Source organism: Pteronotus mesoamericanus, unplaced genomic scaffold (genome assembly GCF_021234165.1).
Source record: "Pteronotus mesoamericanus isolate MK-2021 breed Mesoamerican mustached bat unplaced genomic scaffold, CSHL_Meso_final contig_20, whole genome shotgun sequence".
Classification (NCBI taxonomy): domain Eukaryota; kingdom Metazoa; phylum Chordata; class Mammalia; order Chiroptera; family Mormoopidae; genus Pteronotus; species Pteronotus mesoamericanus.
In genome coordinates, this window is record NW_026555085.1 from 56,096,286 (window position 1) to 56,116,520 (window position 20,235).

A 20,235-nucleotide genomic window follows, 5' to 3' on the forward strand; every position below is an offset into this window, starting at 1 on the left:
TAATGAACTCAGTAAAGTTGCAGGATACAAAATCAACATATAAAAATTAGTGGCATTGCTATAACACTAACAACAGACTATTAAAAAAAGTTAAGAAAACAATTCCATTTATAATATCAATTAAAACAATAAAATAGAAATAAACTTAATGAAAGAAGTGAAAAGCTTTTACACTCTAAATTATAAAACATTGATGAAAGATACCAAAGAACAGATAAAAAGAAACACATTCTGTGTAAATGGATTGGAAATACTAATATTGTTACAATGTCCATACAGCCTAAACTGATTTACAGATTCAGTGCAATCCTTCTCAAAATCCCAATGGCATTATTTACAGAAATAGAAAAAAAATCATAAAATTTATATAAATATATAAAGGACCCAAAAAGGCAAGGTGATCTTGAACAGGAAGAACAAAGCCAGAGACATTATACCTCCTGGTTTAAAGCTCTATTTAAAAAGCTACAGTAATTAAAGTGGTATGGTACTTGCATACAGACATATAGATCAGTGAAACAGAAGAGAGTGCATAGAAACAAACCATGCATTTAGGGTCTCCTGATCTTAAATGCACCTGAAATTACCACCTTGAAGAGATATTTGCATTGAACTTTCATGTACATTGCAGCATTATTCACAATAGCCAAGATTTGAAGAGATATTTGCATTGAACTTTCATGTACATTGCAGCATTATTCACAATAGCCAAGATTTTATACATGTCTAACAAATGAATGGATAAAGAAAATGTCACACACACACACACACACACACACACACACACACACACACATGCAGCTGGGGGTTGGGGGAGAGAAATATCATTTAGTCTTTAAAAAGAAGGAAATCCTGCCATTTGTGACAACATGGGTAAACCTGGAAGATATTATGCCAGGTAAAACAGACCAGGCACAAAAGTACAACTAGTGCATGATCTCATTTATGTGGAATCTGCAACACTCAAATGCATAGAAACAATCAGTACAATGGTGGTTGCCAGGGGCCAGGAGGATGGGTAAATGGGGAGATGTTAGTCAAAGAGTCCATAGTTCCAGTTATGCATGGTCTAATGTTCTGGAGACCTCATGTATAGCATGGTGATAATAGTTAACAATGTTGTATTGTATACTTGAAATTTGCTAAGAGGATAAATCTTAAGTGTTCTCACCACCACAAGTAAATAAAATAAATAAATAAAATGGTAACTATGTAAAGTGATGGATATGTTAATTAGCGTGATTGTGGTGATCACTTCACAACATATACATATTTGAAAACATGAAGTAATACACCTTAAGTATATATAATTCTTGCTTTTCATTTATACTTCCATATAGCTGAATAAAATTACTCTCTTTCAAAACTTGAAAAACAATCTGTATTTTAACAATATCCCCAAGTGATATGCATGCGTTATGAAGTCTGAGAAGCATTGGCATAGTGGGTAAGAGCAGCAGACTGGGGTTTGAGTCCTTGTTAGCCACGTAACCTTAGGTAGGTTACTTGACTCCTATAAAATGTTGACAATAATAATAGCATGTAGCTCTGAGGGTGGGTGTGAGGATTACATGAGATTATGCTCAATGTCTGGCACATTGCATGCACTCAAAAATGGTAGCTAAACGTGTACAACTTAATTGTCATTGTCCTAGTTGGAAGCATCCTTTCCTCCCATCTGTACTTTCATGTTAACTTCTGGCTTCTTTTTCCTGTCTTAGGTTCTTTGCATTCATCCCATCATATACTTCAGGGCCAGTTGTTTCTAACACCAAAGATCTCTTGTGATACTGCTCTCCTCAAAAAAAATTCAAGGCATCTCATTGCATTTACATATAAAAGTCTCTTACTGCACTTATAATCCAACCTCTTGGCATGAAAGTCACAGCCACTTATTCTCTTGAGTGCAGCCTGTTTGAGAGAGAATGATACAGTGGAAACAGGGAAGGTTTGAGTCAGGAGCTTCAAAATATTGCCCTCGTTCTGGCAATCAAAAACTATTTGACCTTGTTTACCCTCTTTGGGCTCCAATTTCCTAATCCATACAATTAAGTAGTTTGAATAATAGTTTTACCAAGATCTTTTATACTTAGTATGATGAGGCTGGGACTTAATCCAAGTCTACTGACACATCAGGAATTCCAGAGCTTTCTATACATATTGACAACTGAGCAGAGGAACCTCACTCCTTATTTCTCATTCATGAAAATAATTGTCAATTGTTTGGGAACAAATCTACATATGATATTTTAAATAGCTATTTTTAAAAAGTGCCTCATATTAATAAATTCTACTAGCAAAAGGTAAATATTTGTTTGGAATTTTTTTCAGAGAAATATCAAATGTATTCAGTTTTGCAAATTAAGAAGAATGACACATTTTCTTTTTATGTGCTACAGAAGCAACTGTATTCCCAATAACAATTATGCAGTATTTTAGAAATGTTTTTTGCTTTTGATCAGGGGGTGACTTTATGCTTTTAAGTAGGTTTCCAATAGAAGAAGGTACCTTTGAAGCAGTATCCAGAATTACATTCCCAAAGATGGTATGGTAAATCCCAAGAGAGCTTTTCATTTTCAAGAAACTGAAAGCTTTATTTTCAGGATGCAATGTTAAGTTTTTCAGTTATTAAGGTAGCAAGTACTTGTGGCTTTGTTGCTATAGAAATGCAATTTATTTCAAAATAGTTCATATTTTTTCCTCAATCTTATGCCAGAAAAAAAGTTAAACATTTTGCGAGGTGTTTAATCAATTTTGATCCTTTTATATGATTCATTTACGTGTTTGAATTTAGGCATTTATTAGTACTGAAGAAATCACTTGGTCAAGAATTCTTTCACTTAGTGATAGAGATAAGGACATTTCATTCTAGAAGAAAATGAACTGATGAGTTGTCAGTATTGTTTTTCTTCTCAATTCTGTGATGTGCATTTTCTCACAGGATAGTCTTTCTGAAATCAGCGCACATCTTATTAATAAAGTGAGCATTAATGTTGTATTTTTTTTGCAGAGAAAATCTTTATTTTTTGTTCAGGGGAAACTATATTAAGGAAATACGAAATCCTTTATAGAAGAAAACCTTAAGAATAGAAGCTACAAGCTAGAAGTAAATCAATATATGAGCAAGTTTTATTCATTAATTTATATTAATTGATCAAAATTTAAATGAGGCACCTAAAATTGAATAAGCATAGAGGAGGGATACAGTTATGATTTAAGCAATGATGAACACCCAAGTATATTAATTAGATATGTGAAACTGACCATTAACTTCTATTGAAAATAAACATGTGTGCATACCATGGGCACAGATATAAAACATGTAGAGAATCTCTCTCAGACCACCTCTGCAAATCTGCATATATATGCTTATGCATAGAAAAGCTATAGCAAGGCACAAAAATGAGTTTAATAGTCACCTCTAAAAAATTTTCCACTTTGATTAAATTTCTTTATAGCTCTTAATAAATAGAAGTTAAAATAATTCACTGATTTATATATTGGAATTATTTGAGGTGTATTGGAAGTGCTACTAGAAAAATGTCTTTTGTCTTAAAACCATTTCAATCTTTATAATAACAATATTTTCTCATTGAAAAAGACAATGGAGGTGAACTCTTCAGGTGCTCTTCAATTATCAAGTGATAACATCAGTTTATGACCCACTGTGTTTTCTTCAGATGTCACCAAACCCTGAAGGCTACACCTTAGGGGATTGAAAATGCAGGCCCTTGGAACTACAGCCATGACACAGCTTTTGATCAAAATTGTAAAGGAGCATCCAGTCTCTGTTTAGCTCTCCAAACCTCAGTTACAGAACTAAAATATCTAAGACGTGACCTGTTTGTAGTTTTCCTGTAGTTCACACAACTTTTTATCCAGATATGGATTTAAATAGTACCTTGCTCCAAAAAACAAAACAAAACAAAACAAACACCTCTGAAAGGTCTAGAATCAAGTACATTGAGTTGAAAGTCAAGTGTTTGGCATTTGAGATATAAAAATGGAGATTAGATTGTTAAAAAAGCTGGTCTCTGTGACTTTTATATTAAGGGCCGATTAAAAATCAGCATCAGATGTCCTTAGAGCAAGCAGTTTTATGTATTTAGAAGAAGGAGGTGGAATTACAGATTTCATTCACAAACAAAATAACAAGGTTTACCTTTGTTGAGAATACAGGCTTTAAAAGCATTATTTTTCTTTTCTTACTATCTCAAAGTACATGTTTTATACAAGCCAAAAGAGGAAAAGATAGCTATGTATAACGTATGTGAATACCTACAAATTTAAGGGCTAATTTACTTTTTGTACCCTTGAACAAGCATATTGAACCTAAAAAGAATGTTGTTAAGTGTATGCTTAACATCCTGAAGAATACTCTTATTAAAATAGAGATGCTGGTTTTTTATAATTTATAGGTATGAGAACAAAGCTAAATGTAAAAGAATATGCTTAAAACCATCAACTCATTTCTTTCAGACTTTGTTCCTTTCCTTGTGGGGCTGCAGGAAAAAGCAACCCCTACCTCCCAAATTATTTATTGGTTCCTTTCATAATAGGTACAGTTGCCAAGGTAATTCAGTAAAAACACAAAAATAGGCAGACCTGGATTCAGCCCAGCTCTTATGTAGCTGTGCAGCATTAGGCCTATCACTTAACCTTTCTGAGCTTAGTAAACTAAGGCAATACTTACTTCACAGGTTTGTTACATGCAATCTTAAATGTTGCACATATTCAATACATGGTAACTATTATGCTAACAGACAAAGCTGATTGTCGAAGGCATTAGATTGGACCCCATGAAATTATCTATTTGTAGATAAAACATAGACAAATTTAAGTCCTCTTCTAGGAACCCCAAGGGCACTGTTACAGTGAGTCCAAAGTTATGGATGGCAAGGTCAGATTCCTTGGTGAGTTTTCAGTCAGTGGTCATGGACGGTCACTTCCACCAGTGACTAGTTTATAACATGCTGAAATAACATCTATAACCATGGAGTTGGGTATCTTAGACTATTCTATTCCCTACTCTCAGGTACAGATAAATATTTTATGTCTACTAAGGTTAGCATATTACACTCATTGCATTTGAATGGTTACACTTCTCTTCCACTCTACTAAGAGTCACAAGTGCATAAGAAGACTAGACACAAATCCACCATTTTTCCCGTCCTTCTAATAATACCAGTAACTTAGACAAGCTATAGAAATGATTGGTGATCCGTGTACTCTCCTAAAAACTCAATTTCGAAGTGTTTTCCATGTTGTGGATTTCCCTCTCAATCACTTGCCTTTGCACCCCAGGCAGGCGTTTCCGGAAATTTCCACTGAGCAGGATGTAGAGAAAAGGGTTAATGCTGCTGCTGGCATAGCTGAGACAGACGGAGAGGTAATAACTCACATAGAAAGCCAGGGTGGGCTGCTCCATGTGTAAGTTCATGAGCTGTATGACGTGATAGGGGGCAGCGCTGAGGATGAAGACGGCCACCAGCACCAGCACCATCTTTGTCAGCTTCATCACTCTCTGCCTTGGAACACTGGGGCTGTAACTACAAAGCAACATTCGGATAGAACATAGACAGTCTTAGGAACAACAGGGCAATGGGTTCCTAGAACCTCTTGAACAGTTTATAACGGCTATGCAGTGCAATATGAAGCTCACTTTTTATTCCTACTCAGAGCACTGTAAAAAGATTTTCATTTGTTAAAAACTTCTCAAATTTTCCAAACTGGAAGATTTTGAGAAGCAAAATAAATAACATAGTATTGAATTAAAGCCCAAAGTATCAAATACGTGAATCTATACTGATACAAATATAGTATTGAATAAAATGAGAAGAAGAGACATACTTGTTTTTCCAGAAGAATTCCAATAATATCTATAGACCTTCCCCTTTCATGGAGATGGGGCTTAATTCCCACCCTCTCCCTTCCCCCTTGAGGGTGGATTATACATTGTGACTTGCTTCCAAAGAATAGAGAAAGAAATAAATAGTAACTTTATGGTGGAGAAACCTGGTAAACATTGCCCTAATCAAGTGATGTGTTTTGATGAGAAGAGCTGATTTTTTCCCAAAAGCACATAACTAGGGTCTAATTGTACAAGGCCGGATTGGGGGATATTCTGCAGGATACCTCTTAACTAGCACTTCTTAAGACTACCAAGGTCCTGAAAAACAAGGAAAGGGGGAGAAACTGTTATAGACTAGAGGGGACTGAGGAGACATGGTAACTAAATGGACTGTGGTGCTCTGGATTGAGTCCTGGAACAGAAAAAGAACATTAATGGAAACGCTGGTGAAATCCAATAAAGGTTGAGATTAGTTAATAGGAATGTACCAATGCCATTTTTGTTTGTTTGTTTGTTTTGACAAATGCTTCCTGGTAGGATGCTAATGGGGAAACTGAATGAGGAGAATATAGGAACTCTCTGCATTATTAATGCAACTTCCCTGTCAATTTAAATTATTCTAACATAAAAAAATAAATTCCCAAATTTTATCATGTTATGTAATAGTTAGGCATTTAGTGGATATTACGCTGGACGTGGCTGAAGCAGATAAAATAAACCTGAGGAATAATGCGAAAAGTAGCATGGCAGTTGAAAGTCATTCTAAGATGAATTTCTGTAAAGTTTATCAGAGTAGCACCATCATTCCTCTAACTTTTTGCATTTTGAGGGATAACTCTACAGTATGAGCTTTGTTTCATAAGATTCTCTTGGCATTTCTGAAGGAGGTGTTGGGAGCAAAGCGATCTGTTTTGGAGAACTGTTGGAAAAGGGTTCAAGCATCCTTCCCAGCTGTCGGCATCTTAACATTCCATTTCAACCTTCTCACCAACTCGGCTCTCTGTGACACATTTAGAAGGTGTTTTCCCCCCCTATATCCATGGCTATGTCCCTTTCCCATTCTAAATAGACTACCCTTGAAGAATGTAGTATTACCAAATTATTTCAAGAAATTCTAAGTGGGAAAAAATGTCATGGGCCAATAGACCATCTATACCAGAGTTTGCCACGAGTTTTGACTGATGGGTGTATAAAATATTCACCTATTTTTTTAGTCTTCACTTTGTTACATGCAATGTGTGTGGGAAACCCAGGAATCTTGTCTTTTCAAAGCAAATACAGGCCTGATCAGTGTGACTCAGTTGGTAGGGCATCATCCTGCAAAGCAATAAGTCTCTGGTTCGATAACTTGTCAGGGCACATGCCTAGGTTGCTGATTCACTCCTGGTCAAGGCATGTGCAAGAGGCAACCAATTGATGTTTTTCTCTCATGCTGACAGTTCTCTCCCTCTTTCTCTCCCCTCCTTTCCCTCTCTCTAAAAATTAACAAATAAAATCTTAAGAAAAACCAAACACAATCATCTATTCTAAGGAAAAATTTTAATAACGCTTTTTTTTAACGCAACGTGTTTTATAAAAACACTGACTTATGCATTTATATAAATTGGTATGTACAATTTCAAGTAGAAAATAATTTATATTTATTTACACAGTTTTAGAGGTAAGTATCTTTAAAGGTCCTCCCAACGTTTATTGTCTTTATGTAAGTCTTCATTTAGTCCAAATTAATCTTGTCCTAAGAATTCAAATATTAATGAGATATTTCTATAAATTAAAAAAATTAACACACAAAAATGTGTAGTTATATACAACATCTAGGATACTTACATATGTATATAATTCTGCAAAATGTACAGATAAAATATTTAAAAAAACATTATAAAATTATTCTTTAAATAGAATCTTGAGTTCTGTTTACATTTTTAGGAAATGCTACCTCAGTGATTTCAACTTTTACCACTGAGAGATCCTCAAATATCTGCTTCAGAACATGGCTTATTTTTAGAAAATGCTTCATATAGACATTAATGCCCATATGTCTAACTGTGGTATGTTTTAAGTGATTGCTGTTTAAATTTCTGTTGTAGATGTCTCAGGATCTGTGAATTATTCTTTTAATAAATAAAGAGAAATAAGCAAACACTTACCATCTGATATCCTTATTCTGTTGATACATCTCCCAAGTATAGCATAAAATTAAGATATAGCATACCAAAATTAAGGGCAAAGGGAAAAAAAAAGTTGTTATCGTCAAATAAAGTGTGTACCTGTAAAATGAGAGAGAGAGAGAAAGAGAGAGAGCAGACATGACTGTTACATTTACTCACAATGCTAGGAACTAACTTTTACAGTTTATGAGGCACGAGTCTTTGATTTTTCAGGGCCCAGGGTAAAAGTCCTTGGGGAAAAGTTAAGATCTTTGAGTGCTTTCCTGTGAAGAAGCCCTACTCTTCATTGTTTGCCGACAATGATGCTTCCCTCTTCTGTAGCCAAGGCCAGCACTGCTGAGTATGGAACAGGTAAGGATACTTATTATTATAATTATCCTTAGTGTTATTAGCAACAGTAGGCAATGGCATTTATTATATAGTAGGCACTGATCTGAATGCTTTACGTATCTTAACCTGTTGAATCTATGCAATCCCATGAGCACAATGGCATTAGTAACAGTGTATTATACCAAAGAAGAAACTAAGGCACAGCAGGGCTAAGTATCTTGCCCAACTTCAGCCGGCTAGCAAGCGGCAGAGGGGCATTTGAACCCAGATGGAGAGTTTAGCTATACAGCTCATGTTTGTAGTCAAGGCTCCAGATGGCCCCTCAAAAGGTTTGTTGTAAAATCAGCCCGTCTTTCCTCAGTGCTTTGCCAGGAAAAATTCTCAGGTGAGCCAATTCCAGTTCTGCGCAGATGCCAGGTGCCCTCCTTCCTGGAAGTACCTTGGTGTTGGTGAAAGGAGGTGGCCCAGGCTGGGTGGGTGTGGACAGAGGCAGAGAGAGGGAGAGAGAGCCCCTGGGACCAGAGAGATGCTGAAGGCAACGCAGAAGTTCCAGTCTCAGTTCACCATTAAGATTAAATTCTAGGAGGAACAACAGAGGCCAAACCTCAGAATGTCCTTTATGATAACCAACCAAAATTAGCAGAGCAGCTATTGGTGCAAAATAGTTAATCTTTATTTATTTCTTTGAGGCCAAAGTCCTATGGTCATATAGTGAGCCTCAGGTTGTGTCCTTTCAGATAGGTTGAGGTCCATATTAATCTAACAGTACCAGTGATTAAGTATCATTTCACCTTTAGATTGGTGGATGGTTTATGTCTGTGTGTGCAGCCAATGCCAGTAGGAGAAATAACAAGTAAATAATCAATCCTGCATTGCACTCCTTGCAAGCTTGCTGTTACTGGATTTGTGGGTCCTCTACCTCCATCCCTCTTGGGCTGTGTCTATGTCGAAAATGACTCAATATTTGAAAGTGTTGAATGGGACAAGGAATCTGACAGATCAACTTGAGATAATGTATGGATGGATGTAAAAAGCACCTAGCAATGTACCTTGCAGTTAGTAGGTGATCAAAAAAAGTTTTAGTCATAAACTTCCATGCTATGTTCAAAATTCCAAGTAGAAAATTTTTGACTTAATTTTTTTTTCAAATTAAAATATTGAGAAATGCCCGTGTTGGAGGCTGTATTAGTTATACAGAACTGCTGTAACAAATTATTACAAACTAGGTGGCTTTAAAAAAACAGAAGAGATGTATTTCCTCACAGAACTGGAGGCCAGAAGTTTGAAATCAAGGTGTCAGCAGGGTTGGTTCCTTTTGAAGGCTCTGAGGGAAAATCCGCTCCGTGACTCTCTCCTAGCCTCTGGTGGTTTCTGGGAAAATCTTTGGTGTTCCTTGGCTTGTGGGCATATTCCCCCAATCTCTGCCTCTATCTTCACAGGTGTTGTCTTTTCCATGTGTCTGTTCAAATCTCCCGGTCCTTATGAGGACACCAGTCATTGGGGGCCTGCCTTAATCCAGTGTCACTTCATAGTAACCTGACATATCTGCGAGGACCCTATTTCTAAATAACATCACATTCATAGGTATTGAGAGTAAGGACTTGAATATATTTTTGGGGGTAAAGACACAATTAAACAAAACTCCAGTTGTATATTGGTAAGGTTTGCATCTCGGTAACTCCGAAACACTTTTTGATATTCCGTCCCTCCCTTGATTGCTGCATTCATGCTGTGTCTGGCTGCCAGGGATCTTTAAAATCCTTATTTATGTATATTTGTGCTCGCTGAGGTTGCGTGATTGAATTAATAATCTTTTTCTAAAGGTTACCCTCTACTTAAAATGAAACGATCAACTTGATTGTGGAATGCAGACAGCTAAGCAAGAAGACTGTTTGGAAGAGGGTCCCCAAGGACGCTCTGCACGGCATGTAGACAAGGAGGATGAAGCTCTTCGTAACTTAATTCAACTAGATTTTTCTTACGTTGTAACAACCTACCAGAGCACGTCATCAGGGGATGTTAAATCAAAAGCACAACTCTCCACGCCATCTTTAAATTTGATGACCTTTGAGTAGATCCAGACAGGCAACGCCAGAATAAAAGAAGCTGCCCAGAGGCCCAAATTGATGCGGATGGTCTTGTACCTTGTTCTCCAACTTGTAAGTCGAAATGGTTGGACGAGAGCCAAGTACCTGCAAAGCCAGTTAAAAGGAGTTTGGGAACAATCAATAAAAACACTGAGCTCCAAGGATGAATGGTACATGACAAGAGCAAATTATTAGTATTATTATCCTCCCTGAAGCACACCTCTATCAGAATTATATTTATTAAGAGCTGGCTGTTACCTGTAGAGAAAACAACTCTTGACCCTGCAAGTCTGAATAAACCACTCACTGAAATAGCTGGCACTTCCACGAATACACTGATGATGGTAAAATTCTGTGCTGCAAACTCTTTCTTTGCAAAGGTACTTTCCTTGTAGATGAGGCTCTATAAAACTTGGTCTCTGCACAAGGATTTCCTCCAGGAAGCAGGGCTCTTTTGCCCAATGGGATTTACTGATGTAGAGGCAGGCAGGGGGAAAGGGCACTGGCTGGTAGGAGGGTCCCCCAGCAGGGTGAGGTTCAGACCCAGTGAGACAGGCATTTTGCTCAGATGGCTTTCCCGTAGGGTCCCCAGGCTCTTGGAGGTTCAGTTCAGACAAATCACAGCCAGAATAAACAAATGTGACTAGTATAGACAACGCAAATCCCTCAGAGAACTTAGGCTGGGGGCCAGAGGGGGAAATGGGCTAATTTCATGGAGCTGTATTTTTCTTTTCTTTTTTTTCCATTTTTGATCCACAAAAAAGGATAACCATTAATCAAACTTGAAATCCTGACACATCCAACACATTTGGTTCTCCAGCAAATCCAAGAAGGATTTTTCAGAGCCAACTAAAAGCTAAAGGATGAAAAAGAGAATTCAGACCCAGAAGGGAGAGTATTTGAAAAAGTAGAGTTTTGCTGGGGACAGGGGTGGTACTGTAAGACGTTCACAGAAGAGGTACAATGACAGGAAAAGCCAATGCTCTCCTTTACTCCCCATACAGGGATGAAGCAGGTTTTATTATCTCCAAGAATGGGATTATGATTGGTAAGGCCTGCAATTTCCATTGCTTTTCTGCAGTGGTCCGGCCTGTGCAGGGCTTTCTCCCTAATGTTGGAACCCTGGCAGGCTCACAGGCTTCACTCAGCATACTGTCTGCATTCCCTGGCATCAGGTGAACTAACTAGACTTGCACAGGACGCTGATTAACAAGTGTGATGTTCATTAGAACTTGAGAAGCACATTCTATATTTGGAAAATTCTTCCACAGAAAAGCAGCAGGATATAAAAATGCATTAAACATTGCCATCATTATTCATGTCTGAATAATCATCCAGTGAATATGTATATGAACCTTGCTATTCCTTCATTTATCCATCTGAAGAACTGCTCATAACTTCGCCACCCAAAGGCCCACTTGGACAGGTAAAAGAGTCAGAGCTCAGGAAGAAGCCCTGGATGGACCCAGGGAGATTTAACACAGCCCTCAAGACTGACAGTCATTTCTTCATCAATATTTTTTGAGCATCCACTTGCCAGGCACTGTTACATAGACACTTGGGATATCTTAGTGACCAAAGACCCTGCCTTTGTGGAATTTACATTTGAGGGGTAGGGGAAGCTGGACAGTAAACAATACACCCTCACTCACACACAGAGTAAATTAATCTATGTCATATATTTGAAGCAAAGGAAATCAGAACAAGGGAGATCAAATGTGCTGGGTTGGGGTTGGGATTGGGGTGGGAAGGTGGATCGAGATTTTAAGAGGGTTGCTCTGTGAGACAATTTCTGCTGTGTGGACAGGGAGTGAGGAGACTTACTTCTGCCATCGCCCCCCTGTACCTTCAGCAAATACCCTCACTCCTTGGAGTCTCCGCTTCTTGCCAGAACGATGGGGAGCATTCTCATTTCCAACTTTTCCTGATTTTGAGATCCTTTTTTTTTTTAATGCAGTGAATAAGTAACACAGGTCAAAAAGAATGATTAGAAAAAAGGTGATTTTAGTGTTTTAATCTTTCCATTAAAAATAGACTTCGGTGAACGTTGGAACAAAAATTCTTAAGTCATTGGTTCCCCAGGAAGAAGAGCCTTGCTGCTACGAACCAGCCCTGATATTGATCACAGTGGGATGTAGCTGGGGAAGCATAGGCACCTCTGCTTTATGTTAAAATATTTTGGAGTCTCTTCACTTACCTGTCCACACTCATTACAGTCATGATGGCACTGCAGGCAAACTGGTTGCAGGTATCCAGAGATGTAATGACGGTGCAGAGAGGCCCCCCAAAAACCCATTCTCCTCCCCGGGCCCACTGGTGAATGAGAAAAGGCATTCCAACTATGTGGACCAGGTCAGCCACAGCCAGGTTGCAGATATAAATGTCAGGAATACTTTTTTTCCTTGACCTGAAAGAAATGGATGGAAACAGAAGACTGACATTGAAAGTATGTACCTTCTTCAATTTACATCATCTGTTAAAAATTTTCAATTGCCAAAAGAGATTTTAAAAATTAAAGGAAAACCTACACAAATGCACATATGAATGAGTGCCTAGTCTTGTGTATATTTAAACATTTTGAACTATATACCTGATATCTAACTGTGGTGGTTTAAAAATATGTCCATACATTCTTTGGTACTGCTTTCAAAAGATGGAGCCTAATTCCCTTCCTTTGAATGTGGGTTGAACTTAGTAACTCATTTAAAATTTTTTTTTCTTTTATTGATTCTAGAAAGAGGGGAAGGGAGGGAGAAAGAGAGGGACAGAAATATCAATGTGAGAGAGAAATATCAATTGGTTGCCTCTTAAAATATGCCCTGACTAGGGATGGAATCCGTAATCCCAGGCATGTGCTCTGACTGGGAATCGAACCTGTGACTTTCTGGTTTGCAGGACGATGCCCAACCAACTGAGCCATACAGGCCAGGGCAATAACTCATTTTTAACAAATGGAATATGGCAGCAATGACAGTGTGTGACATTTGAAATTAGCACATAAAAGTATTGTGGAGTTTTCTCTTTTCTGTCTCAGATCATTTTCTCTGGGGAAGCCAGCTGCTGTCTTGTGGTAATACTTAAGTAACCCCGTGGAAAGGTCCACATGGAGAGGAGCTGAGGTCGCCTACCAACAACAAGCAACAACTTGCCAGGTGTGTGAGTGACTACCTTGAATGTTGATGCTACAGCCCCAGCCAAGATGGCCGTTGTCCTACAGGGCAGCTTGACTGCAACTTTATGAGAGACCCTGAACCAGCATCATCCAGCTCAGCTGCTGCTTGGATTCTTGACCCTTGGTTGCGTGAGATAATAAATGTTTGTTTTAAGCCACTAGATTTTGGGGTAATTTCTACATGATAACAAACTGTACCAACTCTAATCTCACTCAGGCAAAAGGCTTACTCTTTACCTATCCCTAGTACCAAAAACAACTGAATAGGGAAAAATAAATGGGTTCCATTGTGCAAAGCATTTTTCCCTACTGAAGCTAGATGTTCAAATCTTAACTGAGGCCATTGTTAAAAAATTTCAACAATTTTTTAAGAAATATTCTAATGAAATCTAACCCAATAACAAAGACTATTCACTAAGACCTTGAAACCAGACAGCATGGAGAAGAAATCTGAATGAATGAACAGAACGATCTCATTTCTCCTGCTGGGGGACTAAATTCAATGCTATCTAGATGTGGCACTCTCCTCTATAGGCAAAATAATTTTCTGAGAGCAGAAATTTCAATTTTAAGTTCCTGTCTTATAGGAGTTGAGACATTCAATAATACATAAGCACTGTCTTTATCAGGGAGTCACTTTTATAATTCAACAGACATTTCATTGAACACCAATTATATATTGGGCATAATGTTGTGCTCTGGCGCTGCAAGGCTAAATCATCTATAAGCTATAATATCAAGGAGCTTGTAGTCTAGTGAAATGATCACATTATAATGTCATGAGAGAAAGCTAGAACAAGAACAAGGAGTACACAAGAGGTCTCTAACCCCTCCTTTGGTGACGGTCAAAACAGATTTCTTGGCAGAAGTGGCATCTAAACTGAGGACAAATAAGAATTTAAAGTGCACATAAGAATAAGCCCTAAGATTATGCCACAATTGCTAGTTGCCTCTGGATTCAGGACTGTTGCTCTGAGGTTTGGAAGCCAGTGTGTATCTTCATTATTCATGGAATGCAAATTCTACAGACTGTGAAATGTGAGCCGTCAAATCCTTACTTGAGACCTCAGTCTGGGTGAGGATGTTTACCCAGGGCCTGGCATCACACATTGGATGGGGAAGTTACTGCTGCTGAGTCCTCACTCATCAGCCACACTCGGACACTCTTGATAGAGCAGGCTGGTTCCTTGCCCCCAGGAGGGTGATGGCCCATATCAGAAAGACCAAGAAAAAGGCACTTGAGGAAAGGATTGCATCAACCAAAAAAGCATCCAAGTGATTGTTCTTAGTCTCTCATTCTTGGTCTCTCTAGAACATTGGGTGTGGGAAATGGTGAGGAGAAGTAGGGGTGAGGGGGGGCATCGGGGGGAGAACAAATACCAGAGGTCAAGTCGAAAGAGTTCTACATTTAACAAACAAACAAATCAACCAACCAACCAAACAATAAAAACACTAAAACAAACCCAAATGCAAAAACACAACAAAAAATCCCATAAATTTTAGGCCCTAAATAGATGTTATTTCTATTTAAATTGGGATATAAACCATAACTGGTTGCTGAGGTCCTAACTGTAGTGGTTAGATGGATGGTTCTTGCTGGTTCTCTAGACAGACACCCATCGTTTACTGATAATCAACTATGGTAATTCCATTGTTGAGGACAGTGCAGGCCATTAACTGGCAATAAAAAAGAATAAATAAAAGTGTTTCTAGATGATGTTTTGTACAGAAAAAGGGAATTCTGAAGCAAATGATGTGTTTATCTGGGCATAAGGTATGAGAGCAATAAAAATAGCACATTATATTTATTATTGCTTTTTTTTTTTACTGAAGGTGACAGCATAGAAATTAAAAATAACAACTTGCATTCTTTTTTTAGGTTTAATTTATCCTTAGGTGTCCTGTGGCCAGACATCATTAGATTTCTGTTTCTCATGACTAAAAAATTTAAAATAAAAAATGTAGACTAGTGATCATTTCAGCTAATATGTTTTCCACATGGCTAACATGGCCATATCTAATGCTTACTAATTTGAAGAACAATGAAATAAGTTATAATGTCCCATAATGCAATCCAATAAATAATATAGTTGTTATAAATCATAGTTAGTAAGAATATATAATCAAATGTGAAAATACTTAAGTAAAAAAGTATGACCTCAGATTTATTTAAACATTTGTTTAAAAATATGCTGGAATAATATGTCAAATGATCACAATGATTATCTATTTGGTAATAGTAGTATAACGATTTTGACTTTATTCTTTGTATTTTTAGTGTTTTAAAAATTTTCTTTTAAAAGAATGTTATGTTTTGCAATTAGAAATAGCATTATATATTATGGATTAAATGAAACTAACAAAACATATAACACCACTCACGCAGGAGGATGCTTTGCTGGTCAGCTTGCTCTTAAATCCACTTGCCCCTTATCCCCAGCTTTGTTGTTAGGCCTCCTTGCCAACTGGTTTTGGTTAGTTTTGGCCAATAGGCAGCACTACTGGAGGGACATTGGAGGATAGTAGGAGAGTAGAGACGGGGTATTTCCCTTCCTTCCCGGCTGCTGGCCTCTCTGGCAGAGGTTGTATCCCTTCCATGGCTTCATCTTCTCCCACAGGCCCAACTCCATGGTCCCAAGTCCTACTGTGGCCACAGCTCCCATCAGGCGGCCCAGACTCCCGGGGTCCATGAAAGCACCTCTTTTTTTCCACCTGGCTCAGGGTGGTGGTGTTGGGGTAGAGATGGTGATGGGAAGCAGTGTTAGTTTCCTGATTTTGTTTGTTTTTGTTTTACCAGCCCCAGTTTGGCATTTAACTCTAGTTGAATTAAATTCCTATTGTGAGCCAGCCTCAGTGTATTAGCAGTGATTTCATTAAGCACTGTGCTTAAGAGTCGAGTCCTCCCACAGGCATAACTGCAGGACAGACCTGTGTGGTTAGAGATGCCTGCCAAGCATGGGACGGTTAAGAATACCGTCACATTATTTGCCGACCCTGCTCTAGACACAGAATAATATAGTGGAAAGAGAACCTAAGTGGGAATTCTGTTTTCATTTTTATGCCCTCATTTATGCTCTTGGGAAACACATCCAAAACACTTTAGATTCCAGAGTTGTCTTGGTGTTTTGGACGATAGCAGTAAGGACTTCCCACCAACTTTTCAGTTTATTTGAACAGCTGTGGCTGGGAGGTTCTGTAGCACCTAACACATAGGGTATACATGTAGAAAGTTTTGGATATCCCAAAGAGATATTCAATAGATCCCAATGAGATCCCAACGAGAGCTTATATATGGTTGACACTCTGGAAGCAGTAGAGGGCTGGGTCAAAAGGAACTACTAGTTATGATTTAAGCTGGGAAAAAGGAAGACGGCTTGTTCTAAGCATTTTCTCTTCCTCTTAGCAACTTGGTTTCTGCCATTAGGCCATTGGTATTCCTTCAGGTTAACATACCGTCCCTGTTGTCATTTCTGCATAGACACCATTGCAAGAGTTAAGAAGTAAGATGGTTTATTAATTCATGATTCAGCGTGAATGAGTTGCCTTGACAGGGAGTTGAGGGCAGGCAGTGACAAAGTGGGAACTTTTTATTTATTAGGAGACAGAACATTCCTTAGAGAGTCTCTGTTCACTTGAAGTGACCTGTCGGTAGACAGGAGAAAGATGTGTTCAGGACATGGAGGTGGGGAATCAACGGAGAAAGATGTCATTTCCTTTACTGAAATAGTTTCCCAAGGCCCACTGTGGCTGTGGAGAATAGCTGAGTTATGGGGTTGAGTTCATTAATCTCTCTGAAGAATAACAGGGGGGAAATGCTATGTTATAATTGGCCCAATTTTCCTCCTACACTTTCTAAGCTGGCTTCCTTTTGATCTACTATAAGTTTAAAGTATAACAGACTAGTCATGATCTGGCCTCACTACTCTATAGCCACCCTCCCAAGGAACAAATTGCTTCTTACATTAAAAAAAAAAAAAAAAGAAGCCATATTGAAGATCTTATTCTGGAAGCTTCATCTTACTTAAGCCTATTTTTTATTTTTATTTTTTTAGTATATATGTTTTATACATCTTTCTAATCTTCCTTTGGCAGAGTCATAGGTGAGTTCATGGTTTGCTTCCCAGCATCACTATGATTCTTGTTTGGCCTCCTTGGGGGTGGTCAATACTGAGGGGGACAGTGTACCATCTATGGCTGCTTGCATCTTTGGGTAAGTAGGCACAGCCTCTCTCTTGCCCAAGTGAGTGAAAATGAATCTTTTTACCAGCCCAGCCTGGTCAACTTCTTAGGATAACTCTTATTGCTGGAAAATAAAATGATTGCCTCACAGTTTCAGTCCTCGCCTGGGCTCCCCCTCCAGAGATTCTGAGTTAATTGGTCTGGGGTGAAAGTGTGTATTAGAATTTTAAAAAGCTCCTCAGGTGATTCTAATATGTATCGTATCTAAGACTGAGAATCATGATTCTAAAAATTCCCTAACCCAGCAGTAAGCCCTGGCCTAGGTCTTGGCATTTTGAGACCTGTAACTCAGATGTTATTTAATGCACGATAAAAATATATGTAGAATTTTTAAAAATTATCTTAAGCAAATATTTGCCAAACCTGATTTAATTAAGAAAAACTTCCAGGGAGAAAAGCATTTATTTAGGGAGCATGAAGGTCCCTAAATTATGGAAAAGAAGAAACCTTACCTTACTATAGTGAATACAATGAGGATGTTGCCAACCAGGCCTGTTGAGCAGATAATCCCAATCATGGCAGGGAGGAGGGCTGTGTCCACAACTCCGAGGGTTTGATAGGCAAACTCTTTATTCCAGGATTTGTTCAAAAGTTCAGCAGAAGTGTTCCAACATGCAGAGTGAAGTGAATTCATTGTTCATGAACTTACAACAGTTAAAGCTGTGAAGGAACAGGAAATGATTTATCTAGTGAATTTTTGAGGCAGTTCCCTCAATAGAGATTTTGTTTAACTTAATTCAAAAAATATTTATTGGGGTCCTCTCTGAACCAAGAATCTATACAGCATAAGATTCCAGGGTGGGTGTTGTAAGAAAGTTCTAGAGATCTGTTGTACAATATTGTGCTTATACAGCATTCAACAATGTACTGTTCACTTAAAAATTTCTTAAGTGGATTGGTCTCATATTATATATATATATTTTTTTTACGAGAATAAAAAAAAGTATGTGAGAGGATAAAATGGATGTTTGAGAGACGGGGTAGAGTAGATGCTTCATATTTTGGATTAAATATCTTAGTCAGTAGTCTATTGGTAAAATATGTTCATAAAAAGTAAAAAGTAACATGAAAACTGAATAAAGAGATATCATTAAGATGGCAAAAAGGCAAGCCTCACAAGATATATCTAAGACATATAACCAACAAAAGGCTGTTCAAAATATTAAAATATGTATACAAACCAATGAGAAAAATATTGACAACTCAATAGAAAAATGTCCAGAGACTTGAATCAGCCATTACAAAACAGGTATACAATGTTAAATAAACATTTTTATAAAGAATTCAATATTATTGGTGATAAGGAAAAAGCAAATTGAAACCACAGTGGGATATTTATACATACCTATCAAATTGGTAAAAAATTTCAAGTCTGAGATTTCCAAGTGTTGAAGTTATGGAACCACAGAAACTTCTACTACTGGTGAGAATATGAATTGATACATCACTGTGGAAACCAGGGAGACATTATTTATTAAAGCTGAATAAATATATATTATCTAATGACTCAGAAAACTCCCCACTAGGTGGGATATACTTAGAGATACAAGTTTATGTGTACCAAGAGAAGTGTCCAAAAATATTCACAGGAAGGTTTATTTTAAATGTTTTAAACTGAAAATAATCAAAATACCCATTAACAATGGGATGGATAAAAAGACTGTGATATATTCACACAATGAAATATTGCACAGCCCTAGAAAGAAAGACTATAATTACATATAATAACAGATGAATCTAATAACTTAAGTTTGGATAAAAAGCAAAAATTTATAGAGTATGATTTAATTTATATAGAATTTAAAAATATGGGCAAAACTATAGTATTAGGGATATATATAATAATGGTAAATATATAAAGAATAATAAAAAGTGATAACTGGAAAAGTCAAATTGATGGTCACCTCTATTACATATGACTCTACATGTTATAGTAATAGTAAAAATAATTTTTGCAAAGCAGTCTAACATGTTTTCAAGGCAATAATCTAAATTTTTTTCTTTATTAATACTTATATTACTCTTAAATTACCTCCTATGCCCCTGTTATCTTTTACTTTTCTATTCAGTTATTTCAAACTTTAAAAATCAGGTAATATAAATGTTAACTTTGTGTTTCTGTTCACTTGATGCCAAAATGCATGCAAAAATTTAGCAAAGAGCCATTCTCAGGTGAAACAGCGATACATATCTGACTGGCTGAACTCACTGAAGAATTTCATGCACAGAAACATATTCACAGTCAGTTACCTCATGCTGTTTTAAAAACAACAAATGTGGGTTTTTAAAAAAGTCAAGATGATTATTTTAATTTTTATTCTGTTATTTAGATCATAAAAACAAATGTTTAAGAGAGATTTTGAGGGATACACAAAAATCTAGAGTTTA

General features: G+C 37.3%; 1 protein-coding gene across 1 annotated transcript; it reads right to left on the reverse strand.

Annotated features, from left to right (window-relative positions):
- Positions 1–5,123: 5,123 nt before the first annotated feature.
- Positions 5,124–18,481, reverse strand: MCHR2 (melanin concentrating hormone receptor 2). The gene is made up of 5 exons (XM_054568874.1): positions 18,300–18,481; positions 12,634–12,843; positions 10,347–10,541; positions 7,999–8,118; positions 5,124–5,549 (listed from the first exon to the last, which is right to left on the reverse strand). Exons 1-5 carry the CDS (start codon positions 18,479–18,481, stop codon positions 5,234–5,236), a joined length of 1,023 nt encoding a protein of 340 aa, XP_054424849.1. The 3' UTR covers positions 5,124–5,233.
- Between the last annotated feature and the right edge of the window lie 1,754 nt (positions 18,482–20,235).